The 21958-nt window shown below is 33.1% G+C and overlaps 2 protein-coding genes across 5 annotated transcripts in view; one reads left to right on the forward strand and one right to left on the reverse strand.

Annotated features, from left to right (window-relative positions):
* The window catches only part of LOC141399177 (uncharacterized), a 153918-nt gene that overhangs the window by 59424 nt on the left and 72536 nt on the right, over positions 1-21958 (forward strand). The gene's annotated exons all lie outside the window — the stretch shown is intronic.
* Positions 1-21958, reverse strand: part of LOC141399179 (transforming growth factor beta-1-induced transcript 1 protein) — a 99435-nt gene that overhangs the window by 38979 nt on the left and 38498 nt on the right. For all 4 annotated transcript variants that reach the window (XM_073977369.1, XM_073977367.1, XM_073977366.1 and 1 more), the window contains exon 3: positions 10073-10294. In XM_073977369.1, the coding sequence (XP_073833470.1) occupies positions 10073-10294 (222 nt within the window). The remainder of the gene's footprint in view (positions 1-10072; positions 10295-21958) is intronic.

Raw genomic sequence — 21958 nt, forward strand, 5'->3', positions numbered from 1 at the left:
GAGGGAATTTCAAAGACATAAACGTGGATTTTTAAAGAATATTTTTTGAGGGAATTTCAAAGACATAAACGTGGATTTTTAAAGAATATTTTTTGAGGGAATTTCAACTAAATAAACGTGGATTTTTAAAGAATATTTTTTGAGGGAATTTCAACTAAATAAACGTGGATTTTTAAAGAATATTTTTTGAGGGAATTTCAACTAAATAAACGTGGATTTTTAAAGAATATTTTTTGAGGGAATTTCAACTAAATAAACGTGGATTTTTAAAGAATATTTTTTGAGGGAATTTCAACTAAATAAACGTGGATTTTTAAAGAATATTTTTTGAGGGAATTTCAACTAAATAAACGTGGATTTTTAAAGAATATTTTTTGAGGGAATTTCAACTAAATAAACGTGGATTTTTAAAGAATATTTTTTGAGGGAATTTCAACTAAATAAACGTGGATTTTTAAAGAATATTTTTTGAGGGAATTTCAACTAAATAAACGTAAATTTTTAAAGAATATTTTTTGAGGGAATTTCAACTAAATAAACGTGGATTTTTAAAGAATATTTTTTGAGGGAATTTCAACTAAATAAACGTGGATTTTTAAAGAATATTTTTTGAGGGAATTTCAACTAAATAAACGTGGATTTTTAAAGAATATTTTTTGAGGGAATTTCAACTAAATAAACGTGGATTTTTAAAGAATATTTTTTGAGGGAATTTCAACTAAATAAACGTGGATTTTTAAAGAATATTTTTTGAGGGAATTTCAACTAAATAAACGTAAATTTTTAAAGAATATTTTTTGAGGGAATTTCAACTAAATAAACGTGGATTTTTAAAGAATATTTTTTGAGGGAATTTCAACTAAATAAACGTGGATTTTTAAAGAATATTTTTTGAGGGAATTTCAACTAAATAAACGTGGATTTTTAAAGAATATTTTTTGAGGGAATTTCAACTAAATAAACGTGGATTTTTAAAGAATATTTTTTGAGGGAATTTCAACTAAATAAACGTGGATTTTTAAAGAATATTTTTTGAGGGAATTTCAACTAAATAAACGTGGATTTTTAAAGAATATTTTTTGAGGGAATTTCAACTAAATAAACGTGGATTTTTAAAGAATATTTTTTGAGGGAATTTCAACTAAATAAACGTGGATTTTTAAAGAATATTTTTTGAGGGAATTTCAACTAAATAAACGTGGATTTTTAAAGAATATTTTTTGAGGGAATTTCAAAGACATAAACGTGGATTTTTAAAGAATATTTTTTGAGGGAATTTCAAAGACATAAACGTGGATTTTTAAAGAATATTTTTTGAGGGAATTTCAAAGACATAAACGTGGATTTTTAAAGAATATTTTTTGAGGGAATTTCAAAGACATAAACGTGGATTTTTAAAGAATATTTTTTGAGGGAATTTCAACTAAATAAACGTGGATTTTTAAAGAATATTTTTTGAGGGAATTTCAACTAAATAAACGTGGATTTTTAAAGAATATTTTTTGAGGGAATTTCAACTAAATAAACGTGGATTTTTAAAGAATATTTTTTGAGGGAATTTCAACTAAATAAACGTGGATTTTTAAAGAATATTTTTTGAGGGAATTTCAACTAAATAAACGTGGATTTTTAAAGAATATTTTTTGAGGGAATTTCAACTAAATAAACGTGGATTTTTAAAGAATATTTTTTGAGGGAATTTCAACTAAATAAACGTGGATTTTTAAAGAATATTTTTTGAGGGAATTTCAACTAAATAAACGTGGATTTTTAAAGAATATTTTTTGAGGGAATTTCAACTAAATAAACGTGGATTTTTAAAGAATATTTTTTGAGGGAATTTCAACTAAATAAACGTGGATTTTTAAAGAATATTTTTTGAGGGAATTTCAACTAAATAAACGTGGATTTTTAAAGAATATTTTTTGAGGGAATTTCAACTAAATAAACGTGGATTTTTAAAGAATATTTTTTGAGGGAATTTCAACTAAATAAACGTGGATTTTTAAAGAATATTTTTTGAGGGAATTTCAACTAAATAAACGTGGATTTTTAAAGAATATTTTTTGAGGGAATTTCAACTAAATAAACGTGGATTTTTAAAGAATATTTTTTGAGGGAATTTCAACTAAATAAACGTGGATTTTTAAAGAATATTTTTTGAGGGAATTTCAACTAAATAAACGTGGATTTTTAAAGAATATTTTTTGAGGGAATTTCAACTAAATAAACGTGGATTTTTAAAGAATATTTTTTGAGGGAATTTCAAAGACATAAACGTGGATTTTTAAAGAATATTTTTTGAGGGAATTTCAACTAAATAAACGTGGATTTTTAAAGAATATTTTTTGAGGGAATTTCAACTAAATAAACGTGGATTTTTAAAGAATATTTTTTGAGGGAATTTCAACTAAATAAACGTGGATTTTTAAAGAATATTTTTTGAGGGAATTTCAACTAAATAAACGTGGATTTTTAAAGAATATTTTTTGAGGGAATTTCAACTAAATAAACGTGGATTTTTAAAGAATATTTTTTGAGGGAATTTCAACTAAATAAACGTGGATTTTTAAAGAATATTTTTTGAGGGAATTTCAACTAAATAAACGTGGATTTTTAAAGAATATTTTTTGAGGGAATTTCAACTAAATAAACGTGGATTTTTAAAGAATATTTTTTGAGGGAATTTCAAAGACATAAACGTGGATTTTTAAAGAATATTTTTTGAGGGAATTTCAACTAAATAAACGTGGATTTTTAAAGAATATTTTTTGAGGGAATTTCAACTAAATAAACGTGGATTTTTAAAGAATATTTTTTGAGGGAATTTCAACTAAATAAACGTGGATTTTTAAAGAATATTTTTTGAGGGAATTTCAACTAAATAAACGTGGATTTTTAAAGAATATTTTTTGAGGGAATTTCAACTAAATAAACGTGGATTTTTAAAGAATATTTTTTGAGGGAATTTCAACTAAATAAACGTGGATTTTTAAAGAATATTTTTTGAGGGAATTTCAACTAAATAAACGTGGATTTTTAAAGAATATTTTTTGAGGGAATTTCAAAGACATAAACGTGGATTTTTAAAGAATATTTTTTGAGGGAATTTCAACTAAATAAACGTGGATTTTTAAAGAATATTTTTTGAGGGAATTTCAACTAAATAAACGTGGATTTTTAAAGAATATTTTTTGAGGGAATTTCAACTAAATAAACGTGGATTTTTAAAGAATATTTTTTGAGGGAATTTCAACTAAATAAACGTGGATTTTTAAAGAATATTTTTTGAGGGAATTTCAACTAAATAAACGTGGATTTTTAAAGAATATTTTTTGAGGGAATTTCAACTAAATAAACGTGGATTTTTAAAGAATATTTTTTGAGGGAATTTCAACTAAATAAACGTGGATTTTTAAAGAATATTTTTTGAGGGAATTTCAACTAAATAAACGTGGATTTTTAAAGAATATTTTTTGAGGGAATTTCAACTAAATAAACGTGGATTTTTAAAGAATATTTTTTGAGGGAATTTCAACTAAATAAACGTGGATTTTTAAAGAATATTTTTTGAGGGAATTTCAACTAAATAAACGTGGATTTTTAAAGAATATTTTTTGAGGGAATTTCAACTAAATAAACGTGGATTTTTAAAGAATATTTTTTGAGGGAATTTCAACTAAATAAACGTGGATTTTTAAAGAATATTTTTTGAGGGAATTTCAACTAAATAAACGTGGATTTTTAAAGAATATTTTTTGAGGGAATTTCAACTAAATAAACGTGGATTTTTAAAGAATATTTTTTGAGGGAATTTCAACTAAATAAACGTGGATTTTTAAAGAATATTTTTTGAGGGAATTTCAACTAAATAAACGTGGATTTTTAAAGAATATTTTTTGAGGGAATTTCAACTAAATAAACGTGGATTTTTAAAGAATATTTTTTGAGGGAATTTCAACTAAATAAACGTGGATTTTTAAAGAATATTTTTTGAGGGAATTTCAACTAAATAAACGTGGATTTTTAAAGAATATTTTTTGAGGGAATTTCAAAGACATAAACGTGGATTTTTAAAGAATATTTTTTGAGGGAATTTCAAAGACATAAACGTGGATTTTTAAAGAATATTTTTTGAGGGAATTTCAAAGACATAAACGTGGATTTTTAAAGAATATTTTTTGAGGGAATTTCAACTAAATAAACGTGGATTTTTAAAGAATATTTTTTGAGGGAATTTCAACTAAATAAACGTGGATTTTTAAAGAATATTTTTTGAGGGAATTTCAACTAAATAAACGTGGATTTTTAAAGAATATTTTTTGAGGGAATTTCAACTAAATAAACGTGGATTTTTAAAGAATATTTTTTGAGGGAATTTCAACTAAATAAACGTGGATTTTTAAAGAATATTTTTTGAGGGAATTTCAAAGACATAAACGTGGATTTTTAAAGAATATTTTTTGAGGGAATTTCAACTAAATAAACGTGGATTTTTAAAGAATATTTTTTGAGGGAATTTCAACTAAATAAACGTGGATTTTTAAAGAATATTTTTTGAGGGAATTTCAACTAAATAAACGTGGATTTTTAAAGAATATTTTTTGAGGGAATTTCAACTAAATAAACGTGGATTTTTAAAGAATATTTTTTGAGGGAATTTCAACTAAATAAACGTGGATTTTTAAAGAATATTTTTTGAGGGAATTTCAACTAAATAAACGTGGATTTTTAAAGAATATTTTTTGAGGGAATTTCAACTAAATAAACGTAAATTTTTAAAGAATATTTTTTGAGGGAATTTCAACTAAATAAACGTGGATTTTTAAAGAATATTTTTTGAGGGAATTTCAACTAAATAAACGTGGATTTTTAAAGAATATTTTTTGAGGGAATTTCAACTAAATAAACGTGGATTTTTAAAGAATATTTTTTGAGGGAATTTCAACTAAATAAACGTGGATTTTTAAAGAATATTTTTTGAGGGAATTTCAACTAAATAAACGTGGATTTTTAAAGAATATTTTTTGAGGGAATTTCAACTAAATAAACGTAAATTTTTAAAGAATATTTTTTGAGGGAATTTCAACTAAATAAACGTGGATTTTTAAAGAATATTTTTTGAGGGAATTTCAACTAAATAAACGTGGATTTTTAAAGAATATTTTTTGAGGGAATTTCAACTAAATAAACGTGGATTTTTAAAGAATATTTTTTGAGGGAATTTCAACTAAATAAACGTGGATTTTTAAAGAATATTTTTTGAGGGAATTTCAACTAAATAAACGTGGATTTTTAAAGAATATTTTTTGAGGGAATTTCAACTAAATAAACGTGGATTTTTAAAGAATATTTTTTGAGGGAATTTCAACTAAATAAACGTGGATTTTTAAAGAATATTTTTTGAGGGAATTTCAAAGACATAAACGTGGATTTTTAAAGAATATTTTTTGAGGGAATTTCAAAGACATAAACGTGGATTTTTAAAGAATATTTTTTGAGGGAATTTCAAAGACATAAACGTGGATTTTTAAAGAATATTTTTTGAGGGAATTTCAAAGACATAAACGTGGATTTTTTAAAGAATATTTTTTGAGGGAATTTCAAAGACATAAACGTGGATTTTTTAAAGAATGTTTTTTGACGTGGATTATTTTTTGAGGGAATTTCAAAGCCAAAAACGTGGATTTTTTAAAGAATGTTTTTTGAAGGATCTCCAGAGACATAAACGTGGATTATTTTTGAGGAACTTCAGTCACATAAATGCGGATTTTAGGACGTCTGTTCTTACTACCTTAAGAACATCTGTAGAGACTTCCTTTAGGACGTCATAAAGACGCCCTTTAATTCGTCTATAAAGACGCCTATTACTTACTTACTTAGTTGGCCCATTACAGAACATTTGTTCTATAGACCGAACTAAGAAAAGATCTCCATTCCTCTCTGTTTTTCGCTTGACTTTTTGGAATACCGCGCCTCTCCATTTCTTCATCCACTTGTTTGCTCCATCGAAGCTTAGGCCTGCCGATTCTGCGTGCACCGCCATGTGGCATGTATTCATACGCCTTTTTAGCGGGTTCATCATCGCTCATTCTCATGATATGGCCTAGCCAACGCAATCGTTGCATCTCGATACGTTTTACTATATTCATGTCTTTGTATAGCTTATATAGCTCGTGGTTCATACGACGTCGATATTCACCGTCAACGCAAATCGGCCCGTAGATCTTTCGAAGAATTTTCCTCTCAAACACACTAAGCACTGCCTTATCTGCTTGCGCAAGTACCCATGCTTCGGAGCCATACATTAGCACGGGTAGTATCAGCGTTTGTGTGTTATTTTTGTTTGACGAGATGTGGCTTTGTTTTTAAATTGCTTACTTAAACCATAGTAGCATCTGTTGGCCAATACAATTCTTCTTCTTATTTCACAACTGATGTTGTTTGTTGTGTTTATGGCAGTGCCGAGGTAGACGAAGTCTTTAACTACCTCAAAATGGTAGGTACCAACTTCCACAGTTGGTCCGAGCACCATGGACGCTTTGCGAGTCGACACCATCAATTTGGTCTTTTCGCCGTTTACCGCAAGACCCACTTTCGCAGATTCTGCTTCGACATGTAACATGTGGCTATTGGTGTAAATTGTGCCATTTCTTTTGACATTTGCATCTCGTATTACCTTTTCCAGCAAAATGTTGAATAGGTCACACGAAAGGCTGTCTCCTTGTCTGAAACCTCTTTTGGTACAAAATTCTTCGGAGAGGTTCTTTCCAATTTTAACTGAGGACCTAGTATCAGTTAAAGTCATCTTACAAAGCCGGATGAGCTTTGCGGGGATACCAAATTCAGACATTGCGTGGAATACCTTCGATCGGAGGGGACTGTCGAATGCTGCTTTATAATCGACAAAAAGGTGAAATATGTCGATCTGCTTCTCTTGGGTCTTCTCCAGGATTTGCCGCAGGGTAAATATCTGGTCAATGGTGGACTTGCCAGGTCTAAAGCCACATTGGTATGGTCCAATTATTTCGTTGACCATTGGCTTTAGTCGTTCGCACAATATCCCTGACACTATCTTATAGGCAATAGGGAGAAGACTTATGCCCCTATAGTTTGAGCATACAGTCTTATCTCCTTTCTTGTGGACGGGACATAGTATGCTCAGGTTCCAATCGTCGGGTACGCGTTCTTCCTGCCAGATGGTGCTAACTAGCTGATGCATACACCTTATCAGCGCGTCGCCTCCGGTTTTAAACAGCTCGGCTGGTAAGCCATCGGCTCCTGCTGCTTTATTATTCTTCAGCCGGTTGATTGCTGTTTTTACCTCATCTTGGCCGGGCGGTATACATTCTATACCATCTTCTGGGATTGGATCTGTGGTATCATCGTCTTCGCTACTATTGGATACCAGCAGATTGGAGAAATGTTCCTTCCATATCCTGAGCACGCTATCTGTATCTGTTACCAGATTACATTGCTGGTCTCTACAGGAGGATGTGCCTGTACCAAAGCCATCTGTTTGATGTTTCACTCTTTGGTAGAATTTTCGGACTTCATTCTGGCTCCTGTACATCTCGATTTTTTCACACTCCCGCTTTTCCATTTCTCTCTTTTTCTTGCGGAAAAGACGTTTCTTTTCTCCCGATATCTCTCTCACGCGCTACGCGTTGCTACTGATTGCAAAGTAGCTCTATATGCCGCATTTTTCTCTTCGGTAGCAGCACGACACTCCTGGTCATACCATGAATTCGTTTGTGGAGGTCTCTGGAATCCAAGTATGGATTTTGCGGCTGTTTGCATGGAGTGGGCAATATGTTGCCATTGTGTTGTTATGTTATCGGGACAAGGAGTGCTCGCGTTAAGCAATTGGGCTAGTTGAGTGGAATATGCTGTGGCTATCTGTTGTGTTTGCAGCCTATCGATGTCCAACTTCCGCGTTGAGTCTGTTCGTGCTTTATTTGCAACAACGCTGCAACAAGGTAGTGGTCCGAATCAATGTTTGCGACTCGGAACGATCGTACATCCAACACGCTGAATGAATGTCTTCCATCTATTACAACATGATCAATTTGATTACTTGTTCTTTGATCTGGAGACAGCCAGGTGCCCTTATGAATATCGAGATTATTAAATCTGGTACTGTTAACTACCATGTTTTTTGCAGCTGCAAAGTCTATCAGCCTCATACCATTGTCAGATGTTTCACTGTGGAGACTGAATTTCCCGACTGTTGGGCCAAAGATATTCTCCTTTCCAATTTTGGCATTAAAATCGCCTAGAATGATTTTAATGCCATGGGGAGGGCAACGGTCATATGTTTCTTCTAAGCGCTCGTAAAATATATCTTTGGTCTGTTCGTCCTTTTCTTCAGTGGGAGCATGAGCGCAAATAAAGCTGATGATTAGCTTTCATTCGAATTGCAGCAAGTCTTTCATTCAGTGGGGTGAAGCTGGATACTAGATGTTTTAGTCTCCGACTAACTACGAATCCGCAACCAAACTCATGCTTTACGTCATGGCAGCTATAATACAGTGCGTCACCTTTAGGTGTTGTTGTGACGCCTTTCCCAATCCATCGTATTTCCTGTATGGCAGTAATATCGGCCTTGCACTTTTCAAGTACGTCTGCCAATGCGAAGACTGCACCTTCTCTATAGAGAGTGCGAACATTCCAGGTGCAGATTCGCAGATCATGGTCCTTAAAACGTTTGCGGGGTTCGTCAACTTTAGAGGGGCTTGTTTTTCTTTTCTTTCGTTTTTTCATAGTAGGATGTTTTTTCTAGGGGAGGGTTACTAACCCGACGCCCAAACCCAAGTTTTTAACGTTCTTATGGGTGAACGCTCGGCACATGTTAGCTCACTACCTTTAACGGGTGTTAAAGGCAGTTCCCCAGGTGACACCACGGGGAGGTCAGTGTCCACTTGTGATGAAAGAGGGACCAAGATAAATCCTGGGCTTTGCCATGTTAAAGCCGGTCAAGACCGTTGCTTGGTATCATTCATCCCCTACGTCACCCAAAGACGCCTATTAGGTCATCTATTAGACGATCTATGGGTGCTCTATAACAAATGCCCATCTCTGAATATTTTGGGACTTCGATTTCTCTCTTTCTTTCGTATGTTTTCTGTCAAATATTTTATGTTCGATACAAATCTAAATGTATTGTTAAACCAACAAAAATGAAGATGTACTTTAAAGTGGAATCAACCAAAAGCAATCACTGTCATGCAAGTGGAACTTGTTCGGCTGTGCGTGGGACACTTTGAGTGATGGACTTGTAACATAAAATTGTAAACAAATATTTCGTGACTTTTTAGAATGAAAGCGACAATGAATCACACGAATCGACTTCCCAACTTGATGTGATCTAAATATGGAGAACACGTTTTTTCAGGTCTCTTGTAAAGAAAAAATAACAACAACAAATTTATTTTAAGCCAGCGTCGCTCAGACTAAAGTGTCTCATTTTTAAACACTTGCTTTGAAATTTCAACATTTTAAACTAATTTTGAACTATGAATTTCTTTGAGAATGTCTTTGATGTTTATGTGTCAATGCAAATAAATCTGTTACAGCGACCTCTAAGGTCACATTAATTTTGATTAAGACAATGACAATATGTCTGTGGTGTGATTCTTGTTTTGAAGACGATGATGATGATCCAATCTTGTTGTTATTGTTGATGGTGATGACAATCACAATTTAAAGACGATGAACTCATCTCATTTGCCCTGCCAGCCAGCCAGTCAGCCACACAACCAGCTGTCCAGTTTATTGCCCATTTTTCGGTCATTAAGATAATGTTCATTCGCACATCACTTTTTTATGAGCTTTAATTTTATAAATTTCTTAATTAATACAATTAAACTAAAGCCCAATCTTCGCTCAGCAATAGGTTAACTAGCAACAATTAATAAAAATTAAAACATATTAAACGCAAAAAAGAAAAATATTTCACTAAAAATAAACAAAACATAACGTAATGTGCCAAAGTTCCTCAGCAATCACAGGCACACAAACTGACACTGATGACATAGAAATAATAAATAAAAACAACCTTTTACATACATACCTCCAAAATTGGCTTTTGACACGCCTGACATGTGCCAGAATAATTTTTGAGGAAACATTTCGAACAAACCGGTTCACCTTCTTGAATATTAAATGTCGCCTCTTGTATCGGCTGTTGGCAGTCTTTGCAGGCAAAATGTTCCGGATGCCAAGTTTTACCGAGGGCCGTTATAATACGTTGTGTAATAACTTCATTGCATTTGTGACAAACCGAATCAGCAGACTGTAAAAGAGAGAGGAACAAGAAAAAGAAAATTTAACTTATTTGCAGTGAAATTATTAGAGAATTAAGATAACATAGGGGAAATATTCGACATTTCTTCTAAACAAAAGGTAATGTTCAAGTTAAGGCAAACGTACTTACCACTGCACTACGGTGGCTCCCTTTGCCTTCATCTAAACCTGGCTAAACTTATAGGTATGTCGGTTAGGTCGCCTATAAAGAAGCTCTTGGAGTTGTCTATACACTCGTTCTTCAGGTCGATTATTAAGACAGCCTGTGTATGTCGTGAATAAGTAAGTACAGTGAGCTAAATGCTGGGGCGCAAAACGCAATAACATCAGCAGAAGCCTAGTACGTTTAACGCATCGCATTTTTTGAAGAGAAAACTCGTTGCCCGGATAATATGAAGAAAAACACTACAACTGAATTTCTCACAATTTTCACAATAAATATTGAACAAAACAAAAAACATTATATTTTTGGAAATTGTGAGAAATTCAGTTATGGTTTTTTGTGGGGCTTTTCAGACTAAAACCACTACAATTTTAACCCTTTCTTAACCGATTTCAAAAAAAAATAACTTGTTCGACATATAATTCACCCCTTTAAAAGGAAGAAGGATTAATAGAAATCCGGTGTGAAAAAGACGATATGCCCGTTTAAATTTGAAAATGTAAGAAACCCAGAGTTTCACTACTTTTACCGTTAAAAAAATAAAAGAATTTTGTATCAGAACGATTGAATTTTTTTCGGTCAACTTTTGTAGCACAGTGCCATTTATAGGAATTTTTCGAAAAGTTTGCATCTTCTCAAGGCCAAAACCGCCTGAAAGAGCATTCCAATGCTTTTGCAATGTATTATAGAGTTCTTAATTACTGTCTTGGCTACAATTTTTATACCCTACACCACTATGTGGGGAGGGTATTATAAGTTGGTTTTGGCCAAAAAGTTTGTAACGCATCGAAATAACGGTCGTATACCCATACTTATATATACCAAAATGAATGTCTCGACGAGCTGAGTCGATCTGGCTATGTGTGGTCGCAATTTTGATCGGATCGTTACGGGTTGTTGATGGGGGTCCCGGAGGGGAAGAAGCCTATTGATTTTGGTGATGGTCGGATAATATTTAGGGATCGGAATGGGCAAAAAACGTATGTGGATAAAAAGGCAACGTTTTTTCCCAACGCGAATATCTCAGCTTCTACATGGGGTATACCAAAAGCAAAACCTGACAATGAAAGCAGAAAATGTTGTAAAGTAGGTTCTTGTAGGTGATCAAACAACGAAGATATCACAATAGTCGCAAATAAACCCCAAATTTTCATGTTTGCGATTTTAGTTATAATGACGAATATCACAGCTTTGGCTGGGGACTTTCCAAAAGCAAAGCCTGACTATGAACTTTACAATGATGCAAACTAGGTCGGCGTAGGTGACCAAATAGCGGAGATATCGCAATATTCGATAATACATCCCATTTTTCCATTTTTTTAGAAATCCCGTTACTGGGCTCAATTTTGATCGGATTGTCACGAAATTTCGAGGGTTAATGAGGGTCTCACAGAGGAAGAAGCCTATTGATTTTGATAATGGTCGGATAATATTTAGGGGTCGGAATGAGCAAAAACTTTATTTGGAGAAAAAGTCAACATTTTATTCCAAAGCAAATATCTCTGCGTCTATAAGGGGTATACAAAAAGCAATACCTGGCAATGAATGTATAAAATATCACCTTTACAACAATGTAACGTAGGTTGTTGTAGGTGGTCTAACAACGAAGATATCGCAATAGTCGCTAATAAAACCCAACCTCTCATTTTTGCGATTTTAATAATAATGACGGATATCACACTTTTGGTTGGGGACCTTCTAAACGCAAAGCCTGACTAAGAAAATAGAAAATCCAATTATTGAAATTATGCAAAGTAGGTTGGCGTAGGCAGTCAAATAATGGAGATATCGTAATCACACTACAGGTCGGAATTTTGATCGGATCATCACGAAATTTTCTCACAGAGATAGAAGCCTATTGATGTTGGTGATGTCGACAGTAGTCAAATATAAAATTAAATATTAATTATTTTGGTTCAGTTCGCCTTAAGTCATTTGGTATAAAAGCCAGATAGGTGAAAACTTTCGTATCTCCATAAAAGAAATGCTTTCGAGTGAAAAGATTATTCACAGAGGTAGTGGTTTAGGGTATCACATAGTCGGCCCCGTACCGACTATAGCCTTTTCTCACTTGTTGTCTTTGTGTTGGATAGAAAGTCTCCATAGTTTGGCCGTTATATGCCAAAATGTCCAAAAAACGTGGATAAAAATTTAAAGTCAAAATAGGGAGGCTCGATTTTCACCTTAGACGTATGGTCTAGTGGACATTTTTGCTCAGTTTCATCCCAGGAATCAGAAACGCGAAGGGACCATTAAGGTTTTGAAACAGCCCCTATAGATGGCCATAAAGGTCTTCTTATAAAAGACCAAAAAGGTCTTCTTAAAGAAGGCCACAAAGGTTTTCTTATAGAAGGCCACAAAGGTCGTCTTATAGAAGATCACAAAGGTCTTCTTATAGAAATACCGGAAAGGTCTTCTTATAGAATACCCCAATGGTCTTATAGAAGACCACAATGATCTTCTTATAGAAGAACCGCAAAGGTCTTCTTATAGAAGTCCACTGTGGTTTTTCTATAGAAGGCCACAAAGATCTTCTTATAGAACAATCCAAAGGTCTGCTTATAGAAGACCACTAATGTCTTCTTATATCACACCCCAATGGTCTTATAGAAGACCACAATGATCTTCTTAAAGAAGACCACAAAAATCTTATAGAAGGCCACAAAGGTCTTCTTATAAAACAACCCAAAGGTCTTCTTATAGAAGACCACAATGGTCTTCTTATAGAAGACCACAATGGTTTTCTTATAGAAGACCACAATGGTCTTCTTATAGAAGACCACAAAGGTCTTCTTAAAGAAGAACCGCAAAGGTTCTTCTTATAGCTCACCCTGATGGTCTTCTTATAGAAGACCAATATGGTATTCTTATAGAAGTACACAAAGGTCTTCGTATAGAAAAACCAAAAGGCCTTCTCCTAGAAGACCACAAAGGTCTTCTTATAGAAGACCACTAATTTCTTCTTATAGCACACCCCAATGATCTTCTTATAGAAGGCAACAATGGTCTTCTTATAGAAGTCACAAAGGTCTTGTTGTAGAATACCACGAATGTCTTCTTATAGAAGAACCGTAAAGGTCTTCTTATAGAAGACCACTAATGGTTTTCTTATAGAAGACCACAAAGATCTTCTTATAGAAGACCACAAAGGACTTGTTATAGAACAACCGCAAATGTCTTCTAATAGAAGACCATCATGGTCTTCTTATAAGAGACCACAAAGGTCTTCTTAAAATGGTTTTGTTATAGAAGACCATAATGATCTTCTTATAGAAGGCCGCAATGGTCTTCTTATAGAAGGCTGCAAAGGTCTTCTTATAGAAGAACCGCTAAGGTCTTCTTATAGAAGACCACTATGGTCTTCTTATAAAGGCCACAAAAGTCTTCATATAGAAGGCCACAAAGGTCTTTTTATAGAAGACCACTATGGTCTTCTTATAAGAGATCACAATGGTCTTCTTATAAGAGACCACAATGATCTTCTTATAGAAGGCCACAATGGTCTTCTTATAGAAGGCACGAAGGTCTTCTTATAGAAGGCACGAAGGTCTTCTTGTAAAAGACCACAAAGGTCTTCTTATAGAAGACCACAAAGATCTTGTTATAGAACAACCGAAAATGTCTTTTTATAGAAGACCACTATGGTCTTCTAAAAGAAGACCACAATGGTCATCTTATAAGAGACCACAAAGGTCTTCTTACAGTGGTTTTCTTATAGAAGACCACAATGATCTTATAGAAGGCCACAAAGGTCTTCTTATATAAGAACCATAAGAACCGCAAAGATCTTCTTAAAGACCTTCAGCACTTCTGCTTTCGAGAGAATTAGACTCATGCTGTTGTTGTTACACGACTCAGTGGCGAGTGCGGACCACTCATTCATTGGAACATCCTTGTTCAAATTCGCCAGACCTATCAACTTTGTGAAATTTCTATGTACCAAAGGCAGTCTATGTGGTCCTCTTTGCCACAGTATAATGTTTTTATACCCTCAGCATTTATGCTAACGATGGAATATCACGAATATTGTCAATTATTTCATATTCCATTTCAGAAAAAAAGGATAAATTTTTTTCGCGCTACATCAACGATTTTTGATATGTACGTTAAGAAAAAAATTCCTAGTACGAATCTGGTCGCGAGCCATATTTTGGTTGTTGCGGACAAAAGTTATTGCGCTTTTATTTCGCTTTTTAAGTAAGAAAATATTTTACAAAACGCTAATTATTTTAATGAGCACAATTGTTACAAAAAAGTTCTCTCGAAGTGACTTCAGCGAGTAGATTGCATAACACCTGCAAAATGTTACACAGAATTCGCGGAATGTACATAAAATTGATAAATTATTGAATATAAGTCTACTTTTTTCAAAATTAAGGCCCATTTAGTGGTCATAAAATTACATAAAAAAATTTTGTTTATCCAAACTTCACGGCAAATCAAATGAGACTTCAATCATACAGATTGGTGTTATAGTTTGGATGTTACAGCCAAATAAAGCACATATTTTGGTCAAAAAAATAATTTTTTGTTTAAACAAATATTTTTTCACATGCATTATGAAGTAGAAAATATTGTAAAAATTTATAGGAATACTTCCTTCATTTTGCTTAAATCTCCCAACAAAATAGACGGATTTTGCTTTATTGACATTCATATTAAAGCTTTCCCATTAGGGAAGCTAATTGGGTTGATGAGGATATATGTCAAAGCTTCTGAAATGGAAATAGAGGTCAAATAACCCATTTTTATTTATATGCATTTTAAAATATGTGTAAATCGCGTAATTATCAAAATCAGTTTGTCCGCATGTGATTTTCATGTACAGCAATACCGTATCTTTTAATTTGAATATAGTTTTCGAAATTTAATTTGGTGGCTAAGATGTAGCATCAGCTGCATCTTAGCATTAAAATACCTATAAAATATCGCAAATTTGCGCAAAGTGCATACAATTTTTGCCCGCATCCGATTTCAATGTCCACCATGAAAATCTACATCGATATATATCTATTTCAAGGCGATCAATTAAGAACCGTCGATGTAGCATCACACACTATTTTTTGGGATAAAATGAATGTAGCTCCCTTAACAGTGAAGTTTTCAAATCTCTGTTTCCGCTAAAACGAAGATGCTGTATTAGTTGTTTTATTGCAGTGTAAACGAAGCGCAGAAAACGCGATAAAATTCGCGATATTTGCAAAAACAATTTTAGGTGATTTTTCTACTTTGGAATTTCTTGTAACTCGCGTTTTAGTAGATGGATTTTTACGGGGAATGATTTATTAGATCCGGAAAGTAAAAAACTAAAATGTGCAATCAAGTACGAGGAGATCGAATGACAATTGTAAAAATTAGGCCCGAAAAATATGTTTTTTACAAAAATGTTCGCACAAAATTTCCGCATTTGGATGTAGATTTCTATGAAGCTGTGCAGACTACATTCACATTGTTCGTATCAAATAACTCAGAATCGCAAGTACTACAATCCAATATATAATTTTTTGAAAAACCTGTTTGCGGAATGAAATTAGAAGAAAATTTCAAAAAACACTGTAAATCCGGCTTCAAAATGTCAGCATCATTTAATGGTAGAAGCAGTTCAAATTTTGAAAAGTAATACATTAGTAATACTTTTACTTTGACAGGAAAATCGAGAGAAGTGTGGTTTACTCACAAATCGAGAGAAAACAAAAAAAGACATGGTGGCTTCAACCAATTTTTACCCATTTTTTAACAAAAATATAGCCACAGCTTCCACGCAAATTATCTTTTAAGGCCAATATTTTTTGCCACGTCCAAAAACATTTCATTTTATCCAAAAATATTTTATTTGTATAATATAGAATTACAAGTCGCGTATTCTAAAAGGGTAAACCTTGGCTTCAGCTATGTAAAATTTTCAAAAATATTGGTGATATACACTTTCATACGGGCAAAATGTGCCTCATCGAAATAATGGGTTTAGAACCCAAGTATGTTTATACGAAATGTGTTTCAGACAATTTGGAGTCGATTTAGCAATGTCCGACCGTCTGTCGGGCCGGCTGGTGCGCACGATAACTCTCGAACGGATGAACCGATTTTGTCCAAAATTTGGCTTGTCCAAAGCAAAAGTGGTAAGATTGGATTTACATTTACATTGCTTGAACAAAAGAAATAAATAGTTGGAACAAAAATAGATATTCTTGTTCCAAAAAAATGTGTTTTTTTCTGCGTGAGGAGACCTTTTAATCATATAAGAGAAGACATCATAATATCCTATAAGAATAGAAGATCCTTTGGTCTTCTACAAGATGACATTTTGCTTTTCTATAAGACGACTTTTTGATCTATCAGAAGACCTTTTGGTCTTCTAAAACAAGAAGACCTACGGTTTTCTGTAAGAACTTTGGTCGTTTTTAAGGATACTTTCTAGACTTCTAAGAGAAGAGGTATCTGATAAGAATGAAGACTCTATGGTCTTATATAAGACGATCTTTGGTCTTCTATCGGAAGACTATTTGCTCTGTTAAATGACCTTTTGTTCTTCTATAAGAATTGCAATTAATTTAAATTTAAATATTTGTAACCTCATTATTTTAATTGTTTAATTATTGACAGTTGACATAGCGACTCAACCAAGAAATGCATATGAGTTGCTACAAAATACTTTTTTGCATTTTTACTCATCCCCAATGTCAATATGACAAAAGAAAATTCATCATGTCACTTGTGACATATTGAGGACGTTTGGCCAAAATTGGCCGACAAAAAGAAGCGAAACAAAACAAAACACCTTAAATAAATTAAACATTGCACATAATGGGGGGCGGTGTTCTTTTTTATATTTCAAAATTAAATGAATGACTTGTCATTAAACAAAATTAAGGTGCTTTTTCTTTTGTAAGATGAGAGCTTTTTGTTGGGCTATTCTTTGGATGATATTTTGTTGTGTCTTGTTTGTTTATTCGTTTAATGTCATTTTATTTGTCAATGATTATTAACTATTATTCTTAAGAGGTAAATTTTTATAGATTTCTTCAATGGCTTTCGCATTGTGTGCCTTTCATGTCCATATTTGTATTACAATTACGGATAGGTTGGTTAATTATTCATTTCCGTATTATATTATCAGGAAATTTATTATTGAGATTTTTCATAAAGGGGGGATCTTTATTTTTTAATAAAAAAATTGCAATTGGAAAATTGTAATTCTCATAATTTAAATGGAAAGTAGAGAAACAAGTCTTAAGATGTCAAGTACATAGGACAGAAGATGACATAGAAAACATCACCTATGCTATGTTTATATTAAAACATTGCTATATGTTTTTTTATGAAACAAGTGATGATGGCACGTCGCGCTGAAATTCGGAACTCTATTTCCTAAACAATTTCTTGCCATCGCACAGTGTCCGATTTTCAAAAAAACCTGGCCAAAAATCGAAAAAAATTATCAATTTACACTAAAAAGGGTCAGATATTGTTTATAGGATCCCAGTGCGTGTAGTTATAAAAAAAATATATACATTTCTTGTTTAATAAGTGACCCTATTTGGATTTTTTTTTTAATATTTAAGTTGTTTATAAATCTATGATAATATGCAAAATAAACAACGGTTATTAAATATTTTCTTTTTGTTCAGTGTCGCCAATGCATTGTGCGTTCTTTAATAATTGTTAATTTTTTTCAAGATCAATTTTCACAATAAATTATGAAAATAGTTGTGAGTAAGATCGAGTTGGGCCGTAAAATTTATCATTTCATAAAAAAGGAAGGGTTTTTTACCAATTTTCATCGAGACATCCTACACATATTTGCACTTTTCGTTTTTATGTGATATTTTGTCTTGCAGGTATATACAGATTTTCTTTCATTCAGAATGTCAGAATATAGTATAGGGTCACTTTCTGGCGTTTGGCATAATTTAGAGTTTTGATATATTTTAAGACCTATAGTAAAATTGTATGGCGAACAAATTTCTAGGATATTTTGGTCTGATCCGACCACATTTTATAAGAGATTTTAAAGATTTGTGGAAAAAGGGACCAAAATGACCGCTTTTATGACTCGCACGAGGGTTAATTTTTTAAGACAAATATTCCTTGCATTCTTGTCAGTAAAGTTCCCAATGACATTGTACACCTAAAGTGCAAGGATTCCAAGTGATCTTAACTCAAATATTTCCAAAACTGTAGAAATTGTGAAAGCTAGCACCCCTATTTTAGTTTCTTGGTTTTTTGGCAAAATTGATACCGATATTTTCATGGTATGTAATGCAAATAGAGATTTCATTTCTTTGGTGACTTATTGTGAAATTTAGCTGACAACATTTTTGTCTTTGACGCCATTCTTCTAAAATGATGCTTTGTATGACAATTTTGTCAAAACTTTAATGAAGTACGACATTAACCCTAAAATGTTTTTCTAATTTGCATATTTCTGGAGTTAAGGTAAGATATAGAGTTTTGGTGTATTCTAGGACCCATAGCAAAAATTGATTGCGAAGAAATTTGTAGAATATTTTGATCCGATAAGATCACATTTTATAGGAGGAAGGACCAAAAGACCCCTTAAATGACCGCCTGAGGGTTAAATAATATCAAAAATGTAATCAGCGGCCCGAAAAACATAAGAACCAAAGGTTAGGTCAAAATCCATTCATTTTTAGAGTTTTGGCCATGTTTTTCGGAAAATCGGACACTGTGCATCGTCGATTTCTAATTTATATATAAATTATGATTTTATAAATTCGATAAAATATTCGAAACATATTGAAACATTATATAATGAAAATGCATGTATGTATGCACTATTCTGCATTTATTATTATCGATTTATTAAAGTCGATTGGGCAACAATTTTTTATTCAATTATTCCCTTCTCTGAAATAGTATTATTATCGTCGATAACTTATCTGATAACTTCTTGAGTGCTCTATGCCAGGTTATATGTTTGTTTACGGTATGTAAACTATTTTGTTTTCGAGATAAGCTTTTTGTGATATATTCAACAATGATGACACTTCAATTGTTTGGGCCCCAATTAAGATTAGGTAGGTGGTTCCACAGAACTTCAGGCACATATCAGGCAAACAACATCGGCAGACAAGCCACTAAAGGTCATTAATAAATACATATTTGTTGATAGCTGGAAGGGAGGTAATGAATCATCGCCACCATCAGCCTGCCTGCCATAAGTGAATGGGTAAACAATTAGCCATAACAAATCACCAGGAATATTATTAACATAAATAAAATGAATTATGGGAATTAATTAAATTGAACTTGATTAATTGTTTGATATTATAACAAATTATACGATTGAATAGATAAATATATATATTTAGAAGGTATTTTTTATTCAATATCATAAACAAGAGAGGGGATTTTATGTGAATATTTTTATATTAAATTATGTTAGGTTATACAAGCACTCCTTCCTTCAGAAAGGGTATATAGAAGCACCCTTTCATTCAGATAGGGTCTATAGAAGTACCCTTTCTTTAAGAATGGGTCGGAAAGAATGGGTGCTCCTATAGACCCTTTCTTAAAGAAAGGGTGCTCCTATAGACCCTTTCTTAAAGAAAGGGTGCTCCTATAGAGCACGCTTTCCTTCAGAAAGGGTCTGTAGGAGCACCGTTTCCTTCAGAAAGGGTCTATAGGAGCACCCTTTCCTTCAGAAAGGGTCTATAGGAGCACCCTTTCCTTCAGAAAGGGTCTGTAGGAGCACCGTTTCCTTCAGAAAGGGTCTATAGGAGCACCCTTTCCTTCAGAAAGGGTCTATAGGAGCACCCTTTCCTTCAGAAAGGGTCTATAGGAGCACCCTTTCCTTCAGAGAGGGTCTATAGGAGCACCCTTTCCTTCAGAAAGCGTCTATAGGAGCACCCTTTCCTTCAGAAAGCGTCAAGAGAAGTACCCTTTCCTTCAGAAAGGGTCAATAGAAGTACCCTTTCTTTCTGAAAGGGTCAATAGAAGTACCCTTTCTTTCTGAAGGGGTCAATAGAAGTACCCTTTCTTTCTGAAAGGGTCAATAGAAGTACCCTTTCTTTCTGAAAGGGTCAATAGAAGTATCCTTTCTTTCTGAAGGGGTCAATAGAAGTACCCTTTCTTTCTGAAAGGGTCAATAGAAGTACCCTTTCTTTCTGAAAGGGTCAATAGAAGTACCCTTTCTTTCTGAAAGGGTCAATAGAAGTACCCTTTCTTTCTGAAGGGGTCAATAGAAGTACCCTTTCTTTCTGAAAGGGTCAATAGAAGTACCCTTTCTTTCTGAAAGGGTCAATAGAAGTATCCTTTCTTTCTGAAGGGGTCAATTGAAGTACCCTTTCTTTCTGAAAGGGTCAATAGAAGTACCCTTTCTTTCTGAAAGGGTCAATAGAAGTACCCTTTCTTTCTGAAAGGGTCAATAACACTGTGCAACAAGGTTTCTGTGCGGTGGAAAATTCCTTTTGGAGATGAAAGCCCTTAGTGAGTATATTAAGAACCCAAAAGGAAATTTTCCCCATAGGTCAAGTTTCTGAGATATCGCGCGATGAATTTTTTGAATTTTCGCCTATGATGCTTGAGAAAATAGCTTTATATCTCTGTTTGCCGTTATTGTAGCTTCGTTTTGAGATTACATGTCTTCAGTCAAATCGAATGGCGAATCTTTTTGTAGAACATTTCATTCTTCTAACTCAATTCCTTTCATGTCCTTTTCGTCCTTTCTTTCCTGAACCGTAGTAAAAGTACCACAAGATGAGATTTTACAGCATCCAAATATTCCACAAAAATGTTGCTCAGATAATTTTAGGTACGGTTCCCATTGACAACTAATCGATATTGTCACGTTTTCATTGTCTTTTTTGACATTTACCCGGTTTTTGTTCAGAAAAAAACTATGTTTTGTTTTTCTGTATATTCGTTATTTGTTATGTATTGGTAGGTAGACATACCCATTGGTTATCGCTTATATTGACATCTGGGATGTATCTGAAATATTTACCATATATAGCTCCCGATATGCTGAACACGTTAATGACAAATTTTCTTCGAAAATAGATCCGGTTATCTAATATTTTGAACCGGATATACCGATATAAAACCCGGATTTTGTACCGATTTTAAGTAACCGATTAAGCTTATATGTATACCATTAGAAAGCTAATAAAATTGCCAATCAGGGAAAATACATTTTTTGACAGCATCTTACCTGAGTTCGGTGCTAAAACAAAAAATCCGTATTCTTGAACCGTGTTTAAGGAAAAATATCACTGCGCGTAAATATGAAGATAAGAGCTTGGTGGGTGAAATATTATTTTTGCCGATGAAAGTCGATGAAGTTAATATTATGAACCCGGAAGGACAGTTATGCCATAGGTCAAACTTCTGAGTTATAGCGAAATGGAATTTATGTTACGGGTTTATTGTCGTGCTCTTAAAGCTCATCAAGAATGTATGCATCACGCCATAACTCAGAAGTTTGACCTATGGCATAACTGTCCTTCCGGGTTCATAATATTAACTTCA

This window comes from Musca autumnalis, unplaced genomic scaffold, assembly GCF_047663935.1.
Source record: "Musca autumnalis isolate F117 unplaced genomic scaffold, ASM4766393v1 scaffold_3, whole genome shotgun sequence".
NCBI classification, from domain to species: Eukaryota; Metazoa; Arthropoda; class Insecta; order Diptera; family Muscidae; genus Musca; species Musca autumnalis.